The 22482-nt window shown below is 45.9% G+C and overlaps 1 protein-coding gene across 2 annotated transcripts in view; it reads left to right on the forward strand.

The window, feature by feature from the left end:
• The first annotated feature begins 20 nt into the window (after window positions 1-20).
• LOC119170168 (F-box/WD repeat-containing protein 7) overlaps window positions 21-22482 on the forward strand; it is a 34938-nt gene continuing 12476 nt past the window's right edge. Inside the window, exons 1-6 of one of the 2 annotated variants that reach the window (XM_037421245.2) lie at window positions 21-39; window positions 3671-3836; window positions 6457-6590; window positions 7854-8061; window positions 10444-10689; window positions 14891-15025. In XM_037421245.2, the coding sequence (XP_037277142.2) occupies window positions 3705-3836; window positions 6457-6590; window positions 7854-8061; window positions 10444-10689; window positions 14891-15025 (855 nt within the window). In that variant the 5' untranslated portion in view covers window positions 21-39; window positions 3671-3704. Of the gene's footprint in view, window positions 40-156; window positions 456-3670; window positions 3837-6456; window positions 6591-7853; window positions 8062-10443; window positions 10690-14890; window positions 15026-22482 lie in introns of those variants that run through there. The other variant, XM_037421244.2, reaches the window with a different exon arrangement.

Consider the following 22482-nt stretch of genomic DNA (forward strand, 5'->3'; position numbering starts at 1 on the left):
GGAGTTGTAGTGATTTATTCAACCCTAAAAAAAGATTAGGTATGTGTTTCGTTTTGTCAGTGTAGACTCCGAAGTCGCTCAAAGTAAGGCTGTAATTGGCAATATACGCAACCTACTAATTTCTGTGCACTTTTTGTGTGTGTTTTTTCTCTCCTGTGACGTCGCTAACATCATGGCAGTGGCCGCTTGTTCGTGATGTGTGATGATAACTGTCGCTTAATTTGGTCATGTTCGATCTCTCTGCTTGTCTTATGAAGACTGTGCTGTGAGCTGCAGTGACAAGTCGTGAGGACGCGTGCCTTCAGTATTGAGAACCCGTGATGGTGGTGTCCTGAAAATCGAGTGTCAAAATTATCATGGTGACGGATAGGTTAGGCCTTGGGCTGAGCTGAGCGACCGAAATACCCGTGTTTCAGTCGCCCCGAGTTGGAACTTACCGTGCATCGTGCCTCAAAGTAATTCTGGCTCCTTTTCTCGACATCGCTTGTTAGTGTGTTTTGTGATTGGATGTCTCGTTTTGTTGCATCGAGTGACGAGAGAGAGCTGCGCGCACGAGGCATTGTGTTGGATGCAGTAGTTGGCTGTTTTTCTCACGCTCTTGACAGAAAAGAAAGTGTGGTGCATGTCCTTTTCGCGATCTATTTTCTAGCGGTGGTGGAGAATTCGTGCATGGGGTTTGGCGAGACTTGTGTGCCCTCTGTTCCTTCAGTGTCAGCGGGTGACCATAGGGGGTTGACTCGAGCGTCTACTTTCACGAAACGTTAATTCAGCATGGTAACATCGACATTCTGCCCCCGATATGCCGCTTGTGCGTGGTCTTCATTTTTTTTTTCTAGTGCAACTATAGAGATAGCTGCTTTTTACAACGATGTTTTTGCAACGATGTGAAAGCGACTGCTCCCACACAAGGTGTGGGCTCTGGTGTGCCTATTGGGCGTGTGCGTTTCGCGAAGCGACCTACGGTGTATGGCGCAGCCTACGTCGACATTTCGACGACTTTCTTCGACTTCGCTGTCTTATGTGAGAATCGCACGGTTCTGGCTGTTTTCTTCGAGCACGTGTTCGTCTTGGCGTAGTAGCGCTCGCATGGTTGGGCGTCGTAGATTCTGGCGCAATACAGTGGCGAAATTTGCCTACCCTAAGCGACAGTTCCGAACGAAAAGATTTTGTAAGCATTTTTTTCTTTCTTTCTGTCTTTCTTGCGCGATGAGAAGTTCCGTGTCTTTTAGTTCACGTTGTTGCCCTCTCATGCGCACGTGGCACTACCTTTGCTTGATTGTATGTGAATATTTTGTCACATAAGAGTTACCGGGCTTTCAGGCTTTTGTGTTATAACCCTTTTGATGTATGAGTACCCAAGGGTTACAGTTTTATGTTGCATATGCATCGCCTTTGCTGGTGTCTCTGGTTAAGCAAGCTTCACGGGCACATGTTTGCGAATTATTCAGCACTATCATTTGCACAATGATACCTTTTTTTTTAATTGATCTAAGCAGTAGGCCTTGCTTTTTAATGCAATCAGTTCAAACCAAAGTGGGTGCATATTTGTGGAATCAGGTTTCGTTCAATTCAACGACATTCCTCAGTGTCAAGGAATGATCGCTTGGGCAGGGTTTTTAACCACTGTTTTGTCTTGTCGGATGGCATGCATGAGTAACATCAAGCAGTGTCCGATCATGCATGATTGAACATCCTGACAGAGGTCATGATCCTAGACAGAGTGATTGAGAATAAATTTGTTTAGTGCATTTTGGCTACTAGATACATACCTTTAGCTGGTTACCCAACAGATAGATGCAGACCTATGTAGCTGCTTGAGGTTATGTGCAGAAAAATTGACTGTTCTGTTGGACAAGGGAAATAAGCAGTGTATAATAAATTGAATTAAAATACAGTAGGAGCACTTGATTATTCAATCATATAATGACCTGATAGCATAGTAGCCCAAAAATTTTAAACAGAAATAGCTTCCTTTATACTGGCCTCTTACTGTCTTAAGTGTGTTGTTTCTCCTGAGAAGTGATTGACTCCTCGTACGTTTATTCTAGAGTTGCTGATTGTTTCATTGTTTCAGAAACATCAAAGTATTATACACTTAATGCTTGATGCTATTCACAGAAAAAAAATTCGCAGAAAGAAAGAAAAGTGGTTGCAAAATGACTGATCAAATTGTGTTTATATTATTCATTACTGTAATCGAGCTGTTTTTTTATAATAAGCTGGCTGCACATTCACTCTGAAAAATCAAAGATTTTCGATTCACAATGAAGTATGTGAAAGCACTGGTGAATGATAAAGTAATGAAAACTTGTTAACTGCTTACACCTTTGATGACCAACTGTGCAGATATCCATAGGATGGTATTTTTAGGGGACCCTATGGGCAAATACTAAGTCAATGTATATTTCGAAAATAGCTTTCCGGAAACCTTGTTCTGTGCCAACGAAATGCTTAGTGTGAAATAAATTGCAGTTTAGTGGTCCACAGGCAATTAGCACAATTTAAACCACCTGCCTTTGAGAATGTCCTTGTAACGTAGCAGTTGTTATACCCTCAGTTTAATGAACAACAGCCGGTGCCGAGGAGCATAGCATGGCAAAAACGGGCACCTTTGTCGTTCTCAAGGGTAACACAAAGTTCTTTCATGAATCAAGCTCTAAAGTGCAAGTTGCATTTTATGCATTTTATTCCATCTTGTAACGCCGTGCAGTGTTCTTTTCTATTGCGACTAGATTGAGTACTCGAAATAAATTGTGCCGAAGGCTTTGTGCATCATTGTTCTAAATGTCCTTCTGATGGTGCAAATCGCGTCCAACATATACTTTAATTTCTCGATTACGAGACTGTTTCTGCGTATCACTAGCGGTTCTCAAGCATTGACTTATTACTCTGACATGAAATGTGCCTTCAGTGTCTCTGTAATTGCAGTGAAGAGGAATTGGCCTTTATGGCCTTCAAAGAGTCTGCTATGTCTATGTGCTTGTTGTTCAGGCCCTACGCTGTGTTTTGATAATTGGAGGCGGTCCCCTGTACGTTGCTCTATTTGGGGTACTGTGCAAGAACAACGTTTTTCAAGAGCAGAGACCAAGATGTCTGAATTTCTTCCTACGTTTAGTCTTAAGTGTTCATGCCTGGCATTATCAAATTTGTCTTCACGTGAGACCATATTTGACATAACATAAGCTCAGTAGTGTGGCACTGCTTGTAAAACCATAACCAGAGAGAGCTGCATCAGCTTATGTGTTGCAGGCAGTTTGATCTTGGTAAACAGAGCGGGAGCAATGTTTCCTTCTGCATTCTCATTGAAGCGTTTTCATTTCATTAATTTTTATTGTTTGAGGGTATGTACCCCTTTCTGAGAAGTCGCTCATTTAAATCATGGCGGTACTGTTTTAGAAAAAACATGAATAGTCTCGTAAATTAGTTCCGCTTCAATATAGCAAATAGCATAAATACAACTTTTGTACAAACACATCAGATATAAATCATTTTACTAAGGTTTCCTGATAAAAGTTTAATGGTCACTTTTTTTTAATAGTTTTGTTTTTATTCCTTTATTTGTGTTTGAGTGCTGTTCACATGTTAAAATAAACTGGCCCAATTTTCAACTTTACTGGTCTTTTTGTGGCTTGGTACTGATGCCTCCCCCCCTCCTTTTTTTTTAATCTAGATGCTTCTCTGAGACTGCGGACGTGGGCGGGCCCATGTCTGCGGAGGAACGTACAGGCGAGGGGAATGATGCCAAGGTGGACATCAACACCTCTTCGGTCGACGACCTGGCAGGGGTCGTTGGCCTGGGGAGGGCAGCTGCAGAAGCCATTGTGGCAGCTCGCAGAGTCAGTACTATGTGTACATGTGTGACATGTGCCATATTTTGTTGTTTTACACTGTCAATTAGTAGTACGGTGACCTGCATGTCTGGCTTGATGATGCAGAACCTTTGCTACGGCTTCGTTAAAGGGGTACTGAAACGATATTTCGCGGCTGAGATAGCCTGTGGGGTCGATTCTCATGAACATCTGTATGTCATCTGAAAAATACCAACAGCGAATATAGCTTGGAAGGTATTTTTAAATTAATTTTTAAGTTTACGTGAGCCATTGACGCCCTCGAAAGGGACCCCTTTGGGGACTCCCTACTTCCCTCACGTCACCACGCTGCAGTCAACAACACAAGTTATTATGACGTCATAGCCGCCATTTTTCTTTTGTTGCGTTGGTTCCCACTGTCTATACTTCTCGACGCCTTGTTGCGTGTGCGTGACCGTGGCACACATTTTGAAAGTTTTGTGTTTAGTAAACTACAGTCCCGTTTCCTATTCGAAAGTAATTCTTGATGCGAAAGTGTGTAACAGTTCTGTGTGCTGATGTGGTTGATAGGTGCACACGTTGGGCAGTGATAGTTACACCCGGTGGCTTCTTGTTTTTAGGGTTCTCTCAAACCGAAACAGGAACTGGTTGGTAATGAGGGGCCCGTAATTACTTATCTGTCATGTGCTGCAGCAAAAGATGCGTCGTGCAATGACTAATAGGCCTGCAGAAACACATTGTAACAGAATAAGGCGAAGCCAAAGTTTTTGTTTCAGTACCCGTTTAATACTCCTGTCACACTGCAAATACCCTGACTGTCATTCGTATGTAATGTCATCTGTTTGCTGTCAAACGGGAAAATTAATGCCATGTGACGAAAATGACATTTTTTGTTGAATGAGTTCCCGAAACACATCCGCATTCGATTTCGCACCGAATGAGTAGTCTCAATGCCAGGGACTTCTAGAGAGATGACTGTTAAATTATGTGTACACAACTTTTATCATTTGTAAATATTTTATTTTACTGGATAACCTTATTATCTGTTTGGTGACATAATAGCATGCGCAAAAAAAGCTACTCTCAACTACAGCGGCTGGGCGCCGGCCATGTTTCACTTTTCTGTTGTCATTGTTGCCTGTATTACGGATGTTGTGGTGGCTAAGGTTGTGACTATGCCCCGCCGCGGTGGTCTAGTGGCTGAGGTACTCGGCTGCTGACCCGCAGGTCGCGGGATCGAATCCCGGCTGCTGCGGCTGCATTTTCGATGAAGGTGAAAATGCTGTAGGCCTGTGTGCTCAGATTTGAGTGCACGTCAAAGAATCCCAGGTGGTCGAAATTTTCGAACCCCTCCACTACAGCGTCTCTCAGAATGATATGGTGGTTTTGAGTCGTTATACCCCACATATCAATGAATCAAGGTAGTTACTAAACGAAATCGATGCTGCTGTCTCATTTCTGCAGCCGGGAAGTTAGTCATGCGTCCCGCTTTAGTTCACTTTACAACTTTACTCATGCCCAGTCATATCGTTGGCCATGTTGGTTTTCGAGTGCGTCGTGCAGCTGTGGAAAGTTATGTAAAATGGCCACATTTATATTCTAGGAGCACATTTTTATGCATAAAAATTAATTTTCTGGATACACGCATGTTACATGCAAGCTTTAGTATTTTTTTATTTTTTCCGAAATTTTTGGCTCAGGAGGGCTAAAGGTCATGATCATTTGAAAATGACAATTGTTTTCGTCATGTGACAGCACGCAGGGAAAAGCACTTAAGTCTGCTTGATGTCATTCCTAGTAAATGACATTAGATTTGTCATGTGACGAGGGAATAAAAAAACACTGAGGAAATTTTTAAGTGACTGCTGTCAGAGAAGCTTTCACTGTCATGTGGCAATGTTTAAAGGGAAATATCGCTGAAGCAATGACCGTCCCGTCTGTGCACTAACTGACTGGAAAACAGTGTTGATAGGTCGTCCATGTCTTATCACATTTGATTGAAGGTTAAACGAAGATACTACCCTCACATCGATTTTTCCTTCTTAAATTTAAAAGCTTGTTATGCCAGCTTAAATTCAAGTATACTAAATTTTGAAATCTAACGTACTTTACAAGTTATTGCATGCGTTCTACCAAAAGTTGTTTCAAAAGTTGTATCAAAGTTGCTTCCAAAGTCCTTTGAACCAAAAAGATTCACATGTACATGCCTTGTTTTAGTTGAAAAAAAAAATATTGTGCAGGTTAATGGGGTCATGACAAATATGCTGTATTATTATTATTATTATTATTATTATTATTATTATTATTATTATTATTATTATTATCTGTGATGCATTCTATTCACTTCGAATTCATTTGAAACCTACAACTGACTATTCACATGAAATATAGGTAATGTAAATGCCAATCTGTCGTCGCGTCTGGAAAAGGTTCCACGGCCAACAGAGGTTGAGCCGTGGAACACCTGCGCAAATGGGTCGAGGTGTTGTTGTCAGTAAAGAACAGTGTTAACCTTTGAGGCTTGTGGTTAAAGAAGCACCAAGTTTTCAGAGAGTTTGTGTGAAGCTCTCTGCCACAGCATTTTTCGTCAACTAGTGCACATTTTTTTTATGTGAAGTCTCCATGTACGAAATTTGTTCATTCGCAGTTGCAGGGAGGTTTCACCAGAGTTGAGGACTTGCTGGCTGTGCCTGGAGTGGACGTGTCTTTGCTGCAGGAGCTACAGCTCAGCCTAACATGCAGTCAGAGGGAGAATCTGCCCAAGGACACTCAAGGAACCAGGTTGGGTGGCAAGATTCTCTTGCCTGTTGTGACTCAGCATTTTTGTGTGCTTGTGTTTAGAATGTCATGGTCACTTTGACTTTTGAAGCTGACATTGTTTCAATTAAAGAAAGGCTATCTAAACTGTAGGGTGCACTTGCAGAACCACTGAGTTGCTTCTGTCGTCGCCTCGCGTGAGCTACCGTGCTGCCGCTGCACACATGCTGCAAGGGCAGGGTACTGCTCTCAGAAACTTTACAACACTTCATTGCCTGCGGCAACACCATGCCTGCTCCCATAGGTCACGGGTAAAGCAAAGAATACAACCACACCACTAGTGGAAAGACACAACAAAGGGTGCCGCTAGCACATCCTTGTGTGCAGTCTCTCACGGCGACACGCTGCTAAGAGAAGAGGTCGCTTGCAACCATGCTGCGCACTTGTCACGAACAGCGACGACCGCTGGGCCTGATCGTTCCAGGGAGGGCAACCTCCGTTTTCGTCGGCTTTCAATAAGTGTAGCTTCGTGTAGTATGACAACGCTCATACACAACACTCTTTGACCAAGTGTTCAGAAGGAGAAGCGTAAGCTATACCTTGCTGCTGGCACGAGGCACCATAACTCTGTCCAAGCGAACCCCAAAACAAAGGAGACGACGGACGAGGAAAGGAAACCTGCTTACCCAATGCTCTCCGGTAAAAACCTTTTCCCGCAGTGCATTTAGCCTCGCAAAATTCGCATGCAGCAACATTGTTGAAATCTGGCCTCGAGTGAGGGAACGTTGAGTCACTCCCGCTCTTCCAGCAACGTAGGATCGCACGGAGGGGAGAGTCATGATTGGACGTGTATGTGGATGACAAAATGAAGCGAAAACCCGCGCAATGGCGTCGGGCAAACCTCAGTCCCCACAAAACATACGAAAAAGAAAAACTTATCAACCCACAAATTTATACAGGAACTGCATGAACTTGGTAGTGATATAACTTTACTGATTGCGGTCTTTGGAAAAAACAGCTCTGACAAAACCTTAAGTCTCTGAAAACACAGGCAACATGGGTTGACTGCTGGAAAGGCTAACAATTTGACATGTTCATGAGTTCAGGCAACAATCTAGCCGAATCCTCTTCGCTTTGTCATCTGTGGTTGCATTAGTTTTTTTCAATCTTCCAAGAATGTATCAGTTTTTAATGAGTGCTTGCGCTGTGCCCTGTCTTGTCTCTGTTTTCTTTTTCAATTTTGTTTCCATAAGTGCGGCATGCGACTAAGCTTGACCTCATGTTCAGGTGGGGCAGTGGGAGCAGCAGCAGCTGCGGCAGCAGAGATGAGCTTGCCACTCCTTCAAAGATCGAGGCGACGTCACTGGCAACTTCGGTGAACAGACTGCTTCATTCGGAGGGGCTGCCCACGAGCGATGACGACGAAGGTAGCTGCTCCTCCATGGACGACATGGCCGAAGGCAATGATGAGCAGGCGGCACTTGCTACACCAGGCGTGAGCAGCATCTCTTTTTCTCACAAAACATGCTTTTGCTTCATAACACTGGTCGTGGGTACCAACAACTTCGGTATTACAGATTCTTGGGCTAGTTGGTCCTGCATTTTTGACAAAGCAAAATTAGCTCCATTGAAGAGGTACAGAAAGACGAGGCAGACAAAGGCAGGTGCAGTCCATGTGCACCTATCGTCTATCTGTTCATCTTTATGTGCGCGAATTCCACTTTGTTAAAAAGATTGTGTACAAAATGAAGGCTCATTCACACCGAAGGCAGCCGACAAAATGTTCAAGCGGGCTATTTGAAACGCCGAGTGCATGCACCTGTCCAGACCGCACGTCGGCTTTTGTCTGGCTGCGTGGCAGAGGCAGGCATCTCGCGCTTTTGTGCACGTGTTGCCATCACGTGGCAATACTTTTCCCAAAGGTATACCGGCGCCACCAACGTGCCTCCGCACATAGCGTTCTGATTATCTGCGACAAAATGAGGCTCGGCGGGTGGCAGGAAATTGCTCTGGGTGCGATCGCACTTGGCGCCTCGTTTTCTGCCCGCTTTGGCCGCCTGGAGAGAAGGTTCTTCCCACTTTTCACTTCGCCACCTTGTCGCATTGGCTGGCCCGCCTTCGGTGTGTACATGTTTTTAACGTTTGAAAACATCATTGCCAACTGCATAACTCGTAGTGGCGCTCGCCAGAACTACTGCGAGTGGAAATGACGCAGGAAGGTTGCCGCCATAGATTGGATATGTGTAACGTTAAATGTGATCGCGGCATAGCATCAAAATAGGGATTACTATTGGATTTATTTTTTTTCACTAGCATGATTTTTTGCTCAAAGCAACAGAGAATAAAGCTTTCCCACTTTTCCAGCTTGAAAACTACAAAGCTGGTCAAAGAATGCGCCCAACGTCATGTGCTTGAGGAAATGTGCCGGCGACGCTCTGGGCGCTGTTATTTGAAGAAACTAGAAGGAAAAAAAATGAAAGAGCATTGATATATATATATATATACGTCATTGCAAAAAAGAAACAGTAAAGCTTTAAAACATTATAGAAGTGTTCGCAAGCTGACTCGTTTTGCACGTGTCGTTCCCTCTTCAAGTACCACATTGTTTGTTACCATCGCAACGGCATCCTTCATACGCTGGACGTAACAGGCATTATGTCATGCGAGCTTCTTGTACGGTAGGGCTTTTAGTTCATTTCATTGGGCAGCCTTCCGACGTCAGAGGGCGAGGGAAACACGGTAAGGTGAGCACGCAAAAATCGAGTTAAGGGTATGCATCCACTTCATTATATTTTTATATCCGTGCGCTGAATAACTTAGCACTGCGTGGCCCTATCACTGCCGTTTTTGCGGCACTTATCTCTTAAGCCATCAGTGTACGCAACCGGCTAGAAAAACATGTAAAAACTATGAAGTCGTGAAAAGAGGGCCCCTTTAACTGACTCGTGGCAAGATAAATGGGGTTCATAATATCTGAGGATAGGGCTCAGTTGCCCCTGCAGCAAGTTCATTGTTTCCTCTATACTGCTACTGGTTGGAATTGTAGAAAAAAGAAAAGCATGTTCATACACTGATGTGGGCACCAAAAAAAGATGCATCAAAAATCGTACCCCCTTTCCCTCTTTTTTTCTAAACATTAGACGTTCAATAGGCTATGAGCAGATTTACGTATTTTAGAAGGCTCAATTTTACTGGTTCACTTTATTCACTTCAAAATAGTTGTGGCTAAGATGACCTCTCCTACCGAATAATTTCACATGTTGCTTCGGACAGTAGTACACTAGTGATCTTTCCCTGCTGAGCAAGAAGCAGCTGTATATTATCTCTATTTATGGCACATCCGGTACCTGGCACACTGATAATAAAATTTCAAGAAAGGGGAAGTGAATACTTGAAGCAGCACCTTTTCAACTCTGGATTCACACTGACACTTCCATTTCTTTTCTTAGTCAGGGGTGCTGCGCTTCTTATAGGAATTATTCGAAGCTGCATTTACCTGTCATTCTTGCCATGCACGTCTTCAGAGAAATATGCATCCTTTCTTCCATAAAGATACAAAAGGAGATATATAAAACACTTCCTATGCTGAGGCATCCCGAAGTGTGTGAGTAGACTGATGTTGCCATCATAAGGTGCCTATTGTGTGCCAATTTTTTTTTTGCCTGTCTGCATTACAAAAGGCAAGGCCTAAGGTATGTGTTGAGGCAACGGTAACCTGTCAATTATTTTTGTTTCAAGATGTCTTTTTTTCATAATCTTTGGTGTAAATTGAAGGCAGTGTTGTGCTCTGCACGCAGTGTTGAAAGCAGTCAAAGGTGAAGGGTCGTAAAGTTGCATTTCTATTATGCCACAAACATATTGCAAATGTATCATGCAGAGTCAGCTGAAGCGCAAGAGGGAAGAACTTAAACGTCCGGGAAGCAAGAAGCCATGTGACTGGGAGGCAAGTTACACGGCTGTGAGCGAGGATCCTGCCACTGCTGCCGGAACTGCTGCTGGAACTGCTGCTGTCACACCTGCACAAAGTCGAGACGTTGCACCGCCTACCCCTACTCGGCGCACGCGGCACCCATCTACACTAGTTCAACCACCAAAGCTTGATGCTTGGCTCAGCACCTTCCAGGTGAGGAGTTTAATTTTGCTGAAAGCTTGTGGCAACTACACTCAAACCTCAGTACAATCGAGCCCACATATAACGGCCCCACTCAAAACAACTTTCGCTTAAAACAAACAATATCCGCGTGACCGTGAAAATATACATTGTTTCAATGACACAAAATCGCACTTACAATGAACAACTCCGAGCACTGCCGATCGGTTACAGCGAACAGAGTCGGCGCTCTGCCGACTTTATTGGAAACCATTTCTGACCACGGATGAGGCATCGGCGAGGTGCCCATAGATTATTATTGTTAAAGCGGACCCTGCTTCCGCGCCCCTCTAGTGGCCGCTCTCCCCGACCGCTTTTTGTTACGCATCCTTCCGTCCTTTGTCCCCTTGCTACTCTGAGCACCCAGCATTGCCAGACGCGGCCCGTGTTTTCACACAGCCACCCATTTTTGGAGGACCGGTCTGCCATCTCCCCAGTTTTCAATCACTGGTACTGTCGTTGACGTCGCCGGCCTGGACCGGAGTGACCAAACCATTTGCCAACATCGTTTGTATTCGATAGTCTGCGTCTTATCGTATCGTTCTAGTGCACGTGCGACGTACGCTACCCCACCCACTCTGATAATTCACAATTCTTTTCGTGTTTAGGACCTGTTCTCGCTCACTTTGCACTCGGCTCAGCATGCCCTCCGCACGCGTGCGGAAGTGTAAGAATGGCTGTTAATTTGCGCTGAACAAATCGCGAAATATCGAAGTCAGTGAGGCCACGAAAACCCGCCAGCACAACAAAACGATTCTTTGACCACGGCTGCCGATTCTTTGAAAACCGGCCCACATGCCGATCCAGGCGGCCGTGCTTAGACCTCTGCGCACGCAAGCACTCTTTCAATTTTTTCTACGCGCGAGTTGCGCATTTCGCGGACCTTTCAAGCAAGCTGCCTGACCTGCCTCCTTCCCACGTGTTTTGGTTTTCAAGGTCACCTTCCCGCCCTATTCTCCCCTCTCTTCACTCTATTGCAACTCCTTGCTCTTCTCTCGCAAATCGACTCCTCCCTTGACACAACTCCTTCGCCCATCTCCACCGCTCCTTGACGCCAGCCACCCTGACTCGAATTCAGAACTTTTGTGGTTTTGTTTTCTGACTAGAAACGGGCCCAGAGCTGTACCACGTGTTCTGGCATGTGTGTTGCGTTTGCACGTCTTGCTCGCTCTCGGTGTGTGTGTGTCGTCAGGATGGGGGATGGGAGGCCTTGCATGCTTTTTCCTGCCGATCAACGAAACGTCAAAACTGTGACCGAGGTCACACTGTGGCTTAGGTGTCATCCGTGCGTTAGGTGCCGCGTTGTGGAGCGCTTGCTGATAGCTGTTGTTCACCTGGCAGCCAACTTGCCGCTTCGGGTGTTTGGTATTCAGCTGTGGAGATAGTGAATATTTCGTCGACGTCGGGCCCGGAAGCTTCCGAACAGGACCAATGCGGCGGCGATTTTCGGCAGTGCGTCGTCGACTCCGGCCTGGGAGAGCGGGTGGGACATCTGTTGCGATGGTTTAATTACGGCCGATGATAATGCCAACACCGCAGAACCGTGCACAGATTAGGGCATTGTAAATTAGGTACACGGCAAGAGCGATATGGAGGAATCGGATTGCGAGAACGGTGAAACTTTGGAGCCAGTGCCTCATACAGCTTAAGCCACAGGTCTCGGCGAAAAGCATGCTGCCGTTTGAACTCGAGACCGCCCTTATCGCTTCTGCTCTTCGAAACACGTGCATCATAGACTTTTTTGCGCAAAAAAATTTGTGTTTTCACTCGCAACTTTTTTAAAAGCTGTGTTTCATTTACTACGAACTTCGGGATACAGCGAACGGATGCTGCGTCAGGCTCCGGTTCGTTATAAGCGGGCTCAACTGCATAACAAACAGTCTTATAACAAAATATTGGCTATGACAATGTAAATGAAACAGAGAAAAGAGTCTTGCAGTAGATACAGTGCCAGGAATAACCTTTATAATGAATTTTTAAATATAACAAACTTACTTTCTTGTAAGACGCAACTTTGTTGTAACGAGGTTTGAGTGTACATAGATACCATTCGGCTTCTGCATTATTTTTGATGAGACAACTATGAAACACAACCCACCAGTGCTTTATCAACCTAGCGAAAAAAAGCACTTTCATGCTGCTATCCATACCTGTCAAGTCTCCCGGATTGGCTGGGAGACTCCCGGATTTTGACCATCATTTCCGGTTGTACGGTTGTCATGAAAACCTCCTGGAAATCAATTTCTGTGCATGATCTGGCCGCATTGACAAAAAAGCAGCTCAATCCGCTCCAGGCTTTTCGAGCCTGTATACCCCATTTTAATATACATGAGTTTAAGAGGCATTCATGTAAACATACAGTATAATCAGTGATGCGAAACCGCGGCAGATATGTATTCTTGAAATTCCCCAGCCAAATTTTACTGTGTACATTAGGCCTCAATTCGAATGTTCCGAACCCATTTTCTAATTGTACATTAGGCCTCAATTCGAATGTTCCGAACACATTTCCTAATAGCGGCGGGTGATACGAACTATAGTACGGAAACTGTCAAACGAAGGCCGAGAGCAGCGTACTCGAAACTTCGGAAGTGCGCGTGCGACCGGCGGACGCACTGTCTTCCACAGTGCGTGTGATTGTCGTTGCCACAACTGTTGTGGACGAAATCGCGGTCGCTCTTGACACGAAAATGTATGGCGACGACGTAACTGACAGAACCCCAAAAGTGTGCGCTCAACCAGTCAAAGCAACGCTGCTTTCCGCAAACTCTGCGTACAAAACTGCAGCAGATGCTATCGTAGATGGCATAAAATGACTTAGTTTTGAAGATGTTTGTGCAGCCAAACGCATGGGGATTCTAAAATGAACGCAACCGCCGTGCACAAAACCGTGGTCGTGGCGATGTGATAGTGATCTACGAGCCCCGAGGGCATGCAGCAGTAGGTTAAAGGCAGTAAATACATTAAAAAACAAAAAAAGTTACAGTTTCGCCGCAAGGGGGAAGCAATAAACGTGACAGCAACAACTTGGAATGTAACGCTGAGAATGGCAAGCAGATCGAAACGTGCAGCGCGCTGCTCACACACAAATGACGCCCGAAAACGATACTCGCAGGACGAGAGCGAACTAACAGCGTTTACCGCTTGACACGTAACGCGCTATTTAAACCAAAACGATGCACGATACGTAATCACAGGTACAGATGAGTACAAACTAACAAGTGCCTGTTTTACATCGCTGTGTATGAAAAGCACGCTGTTTTCGCAAAGGGGGCTTGTGCAGAGACCAAAGTGACCTTTGTGGGCCCGGCAACTAAAGCTTTCGTTTCAGTGAAAGCCGAAGGCACACGATTCTTCCACCACAGGATAAGCGCTCGCGCAAAGGCATCTACCTCCCCCCCCTCCATGGGCCAAGTACACGTGAGAGAGAAGCACGCATCGGTGCCGAGCGCGGGTGGCTTATTTTTCTTTGAGTGTTCATACATATAGATACGTATACATATACGGTGAAAGACGGGGGCGATGGGGATGTCAAAAAAAAAAAAAAAAAACAGCCTGGACTGTCCATATGAAATAAAAAGGGGCCAGACGCATTTTGGCGTTCCTGTCAAAAGAGTCTAGTAGTGAGCAAAGCTTTGACCCGCGCTTTTGCGGCAGCCAGCTGCACCATCCGGTCCGTTCACGTGTGTCCCAGGAAGACACACGTGAGTTGCTTTGACTGAAATAGATTTTGCTAGTTTGTGGATCATTTCAGACTCTTACCTTAGGGAAAAACTTTACCCTCGTGGGTTCGGCCACTCCTAGCCACTATAAGACCGCAACGCAGATGCTGGCACTTGAGTTTGAGACCTCCCTCCCACCCCTTTTTGTTTTTTGCCATGGTTGTTTGTCTGATTTTTTTGTGCCCCCCCCCCCCCCCCCCTCGTTGCGGACATCTCCGGGATTCAGAATCCTTGAAGTTGGCAGGTATGCGCTATCTAAAAAGAGTATGCCTAGAAATCTTCTCCTTTTTTTTTTTTTGCAATTTTGCTTTGACGTATTGCAGAAATATCCAGTTCAATTCGCACTCAAAATTTTACTATTTGCACAGCTACACTTATTTTCTGCTACTTCTGGCCACATAGTAGATATCCAGAGACGTTCATACTGGAACATGGCCTTTTTCTGTTTGCAGTCATGGAGCCATTCGGAGCGACTTGTGGCACTCGACCAGCTGATCGAAGGCTGTGAACCAGGCCAGGTGCGTCACATGATGAATGTCATCGAGCCACAATTCCAAAGGGATTTCATCTCCCTTCTGCCGAAAGAGGTACGTAAAGCTTGTTTACATAAGCTCTGGATCCTCACAAACTATGTGGGAGCAATGTGCACTCATATGAGATAGCCCTGCTAAATATCGATTCTGCATAACTCACATGGTCGTGAGTTACGCGGAACACAACTCTTAATTGGGCTAATGTGAACCCGGTAAATGAAAAGTCGAGGTACAAGCGATTTGTGCTGTACACTGATACCAGTGACCATAGTCGCCCACCAGTAATCTCATAGGCAAAACGCATCGTCTTTTATATATTAAAAATAGAAAATATCATCTGATTGTAGAGTATCATCCCCAGTCTGTGATTCATTTTATCAACATTCCAAGCATGTCAGTGGCCTAGTGCTCTGTGCAGAGTGTTTTCCTGTTTTCTGTAATGTGTACATGCAGAACTTCTATTTTATGTATAATTAAATATGACTTCTTTGTTTTATACTGATTTGAATTTCTTTGTGGTTATCATATGTACAGTACTCATGGATTGAAACAGGACACTCGGAGCGTGTGGCCGACGGTACATGGGCCGCCGCTCGTGAGTGCGTGTGGAACCAATGTGTTGCGTTGTGGTATGGGAGCGAGGGAGAGAACATTTACGGAGCAGGATTACTCCTTCCATTCACCAAATTGTCGGCCTGTAGTTCACTATGTACACTGTCAGCATGGCGCTGCAAGGCTCACGCGCATTTGCATGTCGACCGCACGAGGTCGCCGCTGCGCACCACTTTTATTGCCACGCCAGAAGACGACCCTCTCATTCTGCGTGCTTGGGCGAAGTAGTAGGCATGCTGTGCAAGTAAAACACAGAATTCAGTTAGAGGTTGCGCCTCGCATGCGTTCGTAGACATGATGAACATGTGCACAAAATCACGGAAAGTTTACTTGTGGTTTCTGCTTCGACAAGAAAGAAAATGAGTGTCAGGCTTGCCTTCATGCAATGGAAATAATGTCATGTATTAGTGTCGTGATTGCAAGCAGTAGCCTATTGTTGAATAAAAAACCAGAAGCTTGCTTGTTCTTTCGTGGTCGACAGCTCTACAAATGCTTGCCATGCAGAATAGCCATACGCATTATTGGCTGCTTGGGGCAAAACAACAAAATACTAAGTCATTGTTCTGATGCTGCACAGTAACAGGCCAGTGACAGCTGCTTTTCTTTTTTTTGTCGTGACCACAAGCTTGAAAAACTTTATATGCTTTTGTGCAGCCATTTATGCCTACAAGCGCATTTCAGACGCGACATCTTAGCGGTATCTAATTTCTTACTTGCGCAGCCTACATGCTTCATCGTCCAAGGGTGCCAATCAAGAGCGTCGTGCGCTTGTGCCACAATATGAATGGTTCGCACCGTCCACTGAGTTCAGTCTGCACGCATGCAAAAGCGCGCCAGCCTTGCAGCGCCACACTGGCAGTGTGCACATGGTGAACTACTGGCCGATTATTTAGCGACCGGATGGAGTAAGCCAGCTCCATAGCTGTTCTCGCCCTCACTCTACACCATAATGCAACACCTTGGTTCTGCGAGCACCCACGTGCGGCGGCACATGCACCAGCGGCCACATGCTACGAGTGTCCTGTTTCAATTCGTAAGTGCTGCACAATTGAATACAGCGAAAGCTCGTTAACTCGAACTTCAATCATTCGAATTTATGGATAATTCGAACTGTAAGTTATGGTACAGCCAAGCTCCATACAAGTCTATAAATAAAAAAGCCCGTTAATTCGAACGCGAGTAGGTTCCGCCGCGGATAGTTGGAACTATGCACCACCGTGCCGGCGGCTTGGCTTGTCACTCGATAGGGCGGCTGCTGAGTTACGAGGCGGCGTTGACAGGAAGCGGAGAGAAAAACGGAAAAACTGGCACGGAGGCCAGAGTGCAGAAAATAGCGCCACTTACTCTTCACCCCCTCCCCCACAATCTCTCTCTCCTGGCGGCTGCCTGCTCTCTGTCCTACGTAACCTCCAAGATTTTTTTTTTAAGCGCCAATCTCGGAGCCTTTAAAAATCCTGCATAGTTGTCTCTGTTAGACGACAGATGGCATGACCAGCACACAGCAAATCGGGTGCGTCGTAGCTTCGCCCAGCCTTCTCTGCAGTCTCTGTCCCGTGCGTGCGTCATACACCTCTGTTGTTGGTGCTGGGAGTAGCTTCCGATTGTTGCGATTCTTTGTGTTGGTGTTAGGCTTCGGCCAATGTTTGTTGCGGTAGTACTGGTAGCAGCTTCCCGTCTGTCGCGACTCTGCTGCTCCGACTTGATGGCGTGTGCCCGCGGCAAATACTGTGCCAAAACACTTCAGGAGAAAGCTGATACCCTGCGGGAAGTGGACGCCGGACTCTTGCCTAAGCAAGATATTGCGAAAAAGCATGGGATACCGAAAACGACGCTATCTACTTATATAAAAAAATAGGAGGACTATTAAAGACGCCTTGGAGGCAGAAGTTGCGAGCAAAAGGAGGAGGTTGCGGCCCGCAAAGTACCCTGACCTCGAGAAAGCGCTTCTCATTTGGATAAAGGAAATGCGTTCGCAGGACATACCACTGAGTGGCCCAGTGATACTGGCAAAGGCAGCGCACTTCGCCCTGCAGCTAGACTACGACGACTACGCTGCTTCAGACGGGTGGTTGCACCGTTTTCACGAGCGCTACGACCTCGTTTTCCGTGCTGTGTCAAGTGAAATGAACGTCGTCAATATGGAAACGTGTGAAGGTTGGCGCTCCGAAGTGCTTCAAGGCTACATGGAGAAGTATTCTCCGCAGGACATATTTAATGCGGATGAAACTGCCTTATTTTTCAAATTGCTGCCCGCCAAGACTATCACGTATAAATGCGACAAGTGCACGGGAGGGACGAAAAGTAAAGAACGGATAACTGTGATGGTTGCTGCAAACATGATCGGGACCAAGAGGTTGCCTCTGTTTGTGCTAGGTAAATTGAGAAGTCCTCGTTGCTTCAAGAACATCCCGTCCCTACCATCAGACTACGCGGCCAACAAAAAGGCCTGGATGACGGGGGGATTGTTCGCGCAGTGGCTGGGGAAACTTGACAAGTTCGAACGCTATGGCCGCAAAGTCCTGCTTCTTGTGGACAACTGTTCAGCTCATAAAGTCAACGTTGAGATGAAAGACATTGAGGTGGCCTTCCTTCCAGCAAACACGACAGTGGTACTGCAGCCCATGAACCAGGGTATAATTAGAAATTTAAAATCACTTTATCGGTGTCTTATCTTGGAAAGAATTATTTTGTGCACTAACTACAAAGTGACGCTCCTAAGTGCACTACACATGCTTGTGCAGTGACAGCGCTTACGATAGGAAATTGCTTTCGCCACTGTGGCTTCAGCACTGAAGCTCTGCAAGCTTACGAGCCATGAGTGCTAGAACACGGCTTCACCGCCCCCATGAAAGACATCTGCTTTGCGGACTATGTCGATGTGGACTCAAGTGCAGTGGTGTGTGGTGCACTCACTGATGACGACATAATATGTCAGGCGAGAAGTGCAGAACCTGTCGCTGCCAGTAACGATGATGAGGAGGAGGACGAAGCACCAGTGCAGCCCTCTGCTGCGGAAGTCATGGCCGGATTGAATGCCGCCCGTCTTTTCTTAAGCTTTGAAGAAGGCAAAGAAGAGGCCTTCCGCCAAATTCGCTCGTTTTTAGAGCAAAAAGTGCTGGCTGTCGCCTTCAAGGAAAGAAGGCAGACTGCGATCACAGATTTTTTCAAAAAATACATTGTTATGCCCTACTCGCAGTGTACTATTGTTGTTTTTCACTTTCTTTTGTTCGAACTTTCGTTAATTCAAACTGAGGCAGCTTCCCCTTGCGGTTCGAATTAACAAGCTTTTACTGTATTCCTCGACAGTTATTATTGACAACTTACATTGTATACCTTTGTCACCATAGCACTGCATTCCTGCCAGTTTTTTTTTGTATGTTTTTTTACCTGCTTGTCCAATTCGTATGCCCACCCGCTATGATCTCGGAAAAAGGCTGGTAGTACAGTAAAAGCTCGTTAATTCGGATTTCACGGGGCCAGAAAAACTGTCCGAATTAACCGAATGCCGAATTAACGAATGAACAGGGAAAACAACATTTAAAATCAAGCTGCAGAAGCATACCTTTATTTGTTGAAGTATCTTCTAATTGTCTGCGTTTTCGCGCAGATTCCGGCTGACATCACAATTTTTCTTAACTGTTCCAAATGGCCAGCAGCACGCAAGCTGTCGGGAGTGTTCAGGCAAGCGTCCTCTAATATTAACAGCGCCTCCGAGACTTCCCGTGAGGTGCGATGAGGTCGCGGCTGTATCTCCTCGCATGATTCTTCGTCGGAATCGTGGTCTTCATGGGCGCCCGTGTTATCATTAATAATCTCTTGATCGGTCAGGAGACCACTCGTGGCGACACCATGATCAATCACGATGTAGTCCTGAAAGGTCACATCTGTGGGAAGGACAGCATCGAAAGTCGGGCAGACATCGTCGGTGGACTCGGCTGACACCTCCTCGATGCCATCGTCAGCTACTGCTGCATGCTCGGGCCTCACAAAACCGCTGTGCCGAAAACAGTTGGCGATGACTTGCGGCGGAGTGTTTTTCCACACGTGGGCGATGATGTGCACTGCACCGAGTAAGTCCACTTGATACAACTTTCCAGCTTCTGAGCATAGGATCATTCGCTCTAGCAGGTGCCTGCGGTACTTCGACTTCTCGTAGTGAATGATACCCTGGTCCATCGGCTGAAGAGCAGACGTAGTGTTGGGCGGCAAAAAAACTACTTTGATGCTCTTCAGTTCGACTGTACAGTTATGGGCACTGCAGTTGTCAACAACCATAATTATCTTGCGGTCCTTCGACGTGAAGTGCCAGTCCAACTGCTGCAGCCAGCCACGAAAAATGTCCGATGTCATCCATGCCTTCCTGTTCGCTGTGTACTCGACAGGAAAGCTTTTGACGTTGTTAAAACAATGTGGCTTAAGGGGAGATGCTACTCGAAAAAGGTTTTTTTTTATTTCATAACCCAGCTCCTTGAAATTTTAGGTGTTAGTAAAGCTTGCAGTGCTGATTTCATAACTGCAATTATTTGTTTGATAGCTATAGTAGTTCCGGAGTTACTACAACTTTGATATCAAAATATAGTGTTTTTTGTGCACATAATAAAGCTTACTAAAAATTTTCACACAGAATTGCAAAATGGCTCATTCTGCTGCACTTGAGCAGTACAATACAGAAAAGTACCTCAAACAGAAAATTTATTTGCTACATTAAAAAAAAAAATTAAAAGTACTAAATGCATATTTTACATCTCTCTATCAGTGTATCAAGTTGTGTAACAAAAAATCTGTGATGTATAATGCAACCTAAAGTAGATACTTGTATTCTAGAGTGGCTGATTAAGCTCTGTGCAAAATTTCATCAAGATAGGACTATTTTATGCCTAAAAAAGATTGTGCACAAGATGAGAGAATTACCTCAAAATGGAAATCGAGAAAAATGCATTTGAAAGTTGTAAATATGTTTACTCATGATTACACAGTGCGATTTGCACAAAACTTGGTGATATCATAGAAGGGACACAGCTAGAGCACCTAAAATTGTCCTGCTCCATATGTGGATCCTTCTCGCCGCTTGAGAAGGGAGTCATCAAGGCGCGCTTTCTTTGCCACGTTCCGCCGATGGGCCCTTGCCTCGGCTGTTTCACACGCAGACATTCTTTCGATTCTCCTCTGGTCGCGGGATTGGCCCAGGGTGATCAGTTGATCTGGTGGGACTACACCAAGCTCCTCTAGCACGTGTTCAAAGCTTGAATGTCCTTTATTGAACCACAACACGGCCATAGCAGCTGCAGTTTCCACTGTTGTCCGGGAGGCAAACTTAGTCTTCGGACACAACAACCAGATTTTGCTGTTCAAAGATTCTGCAGCGTTTTGGGTCTTCCCTTGGATACAACGCACCAGCAACTTTTCATCTGTGAGCCGCTTGTAAATGGGAAGCACAGCCAATCCTTGAGCCTTGGTCAAGATTGGTGTGTGGTCGGGTGGGGCCTCCCCAAGCGCTTCAGCTCGCCTATGCTTGCACCAGGAAGTCGCCCCTTCTGGACAGTATCGGTGGCTGCCTGCTGTGTTGCTCGATGATGAATGGAAATATGAGGCCCAGATGGCACGATGCATTTTCAGAATATCACCTCTGTTGTTTGTGATTGCAATACGGTAATAGTTCTGCAGCTTCTGAATTGTGCCATCTGTCAGCTTTTCCCCTCGTGGAAGTCTTGTTGGCAGTTTCCGAAGTGCAGTGCCTAGACGCTTGGCCACATGGTTTGTGCACTCCTCCTTGTCCACAACAGCTTCACCATATACCTTGGCCTCAGCGACAGCGGTATAAGCTTTGCTGTCCCCATCACTGAGGAACTTGGTGAAGCGCAATGGTGTTGTGTATGAGGATGTCCTGCCCCATATGCGCAAAGCTGCCTCAGTCTCCATGGCATGAGAGGAGCACTCTGTATTTTTTTCGCAGACAGGTGTGTGGAATGCTTGCCATATTTCTTCCTCATCACCCAAGTCCTGGTGCCGGCTACAGGCAAGGCAGTAATTCGATAGCACTTCAAAATCTAGGCACAAACCAGTGTCCACAGACACAGCAGTGCCGATGCCATTGTGGCTCTTGTGCCCTCTTTTTTGCCATGTGCCATCATACATGACAGCAACATCAGCCCCATCCACTTTCTCTTTAGTTATCATCCGCGCTTTCGCCAGGTTTTCTTGCACAGCTTTGGTAGCTGCAGCATGAACTTTTTTGCCAATTGCAATAAAAGTCTTATGATGCATAGGTATTGGCAGTCCAAGAATAGCGCAAAAACGCGACAGCTGTTCATGCCCAATGCCTATTGCACGCGCAGCCACAACTACCTTCACATTGACAGCGAAGCTGTCACGCGAGCTGCCGCTTCGGTAGCTCCAGTCATCACCGGCATCGGTGGGCTGTCTTTCCGGCAGAACACGCCGCGAACTATGCGCGGCAGAAACCACTGACTCAGGACACTCACTGTTATCACAGTGCAGCTCGAGGAACGAAGAGAGGCCCTTACGTTTACTTGCGGTGTCGCGAACGACGAGTCCAGCGGTGTGGCATGTTGGACAAACAGCACGGCTTACCATCGATGTCAGTGCGCCGATGTCACAAAATACTCCGCTCACAGAGCCACAAACACTCTTCGTTCTTTCGCTTTCGAACTGTTCAATCTTTTTTTCTGATGCGCTGATGAACTTGATCGCGGCGTCGATTTCGTCAAAGTTCCCGCAAGCCGCCGTATCCCCGCTGCCTTGATTAGGCCTAGTGGCCCGCGGCTCGCATTCTTCTACCGCTGCTTTGCGCTTCGGTTTACGTCGACGCCCTTGGTACTTGTTCTTGCTTGCAAACTTTCGTGCTCGGAAGTCTCGCTTCTTCGAGTTATCCATGGTGA

This window comes from Rhipicephalus microplus, chromosome 2 (assembly GCF_043290135.1).
Source record: "Rhipicephalus microplus isolate Deutch F79 chromosome 2, USDA_Rmic, whole genome shotgun sequence".
NCBI classification, from domain to species: domain Eukaryota; kingdom Metazoa; phylum Arthropoda; class Arachnida; order Ixodida; family Ixodidae; genus Rhipicephalus; species Rhipicephalus microplus.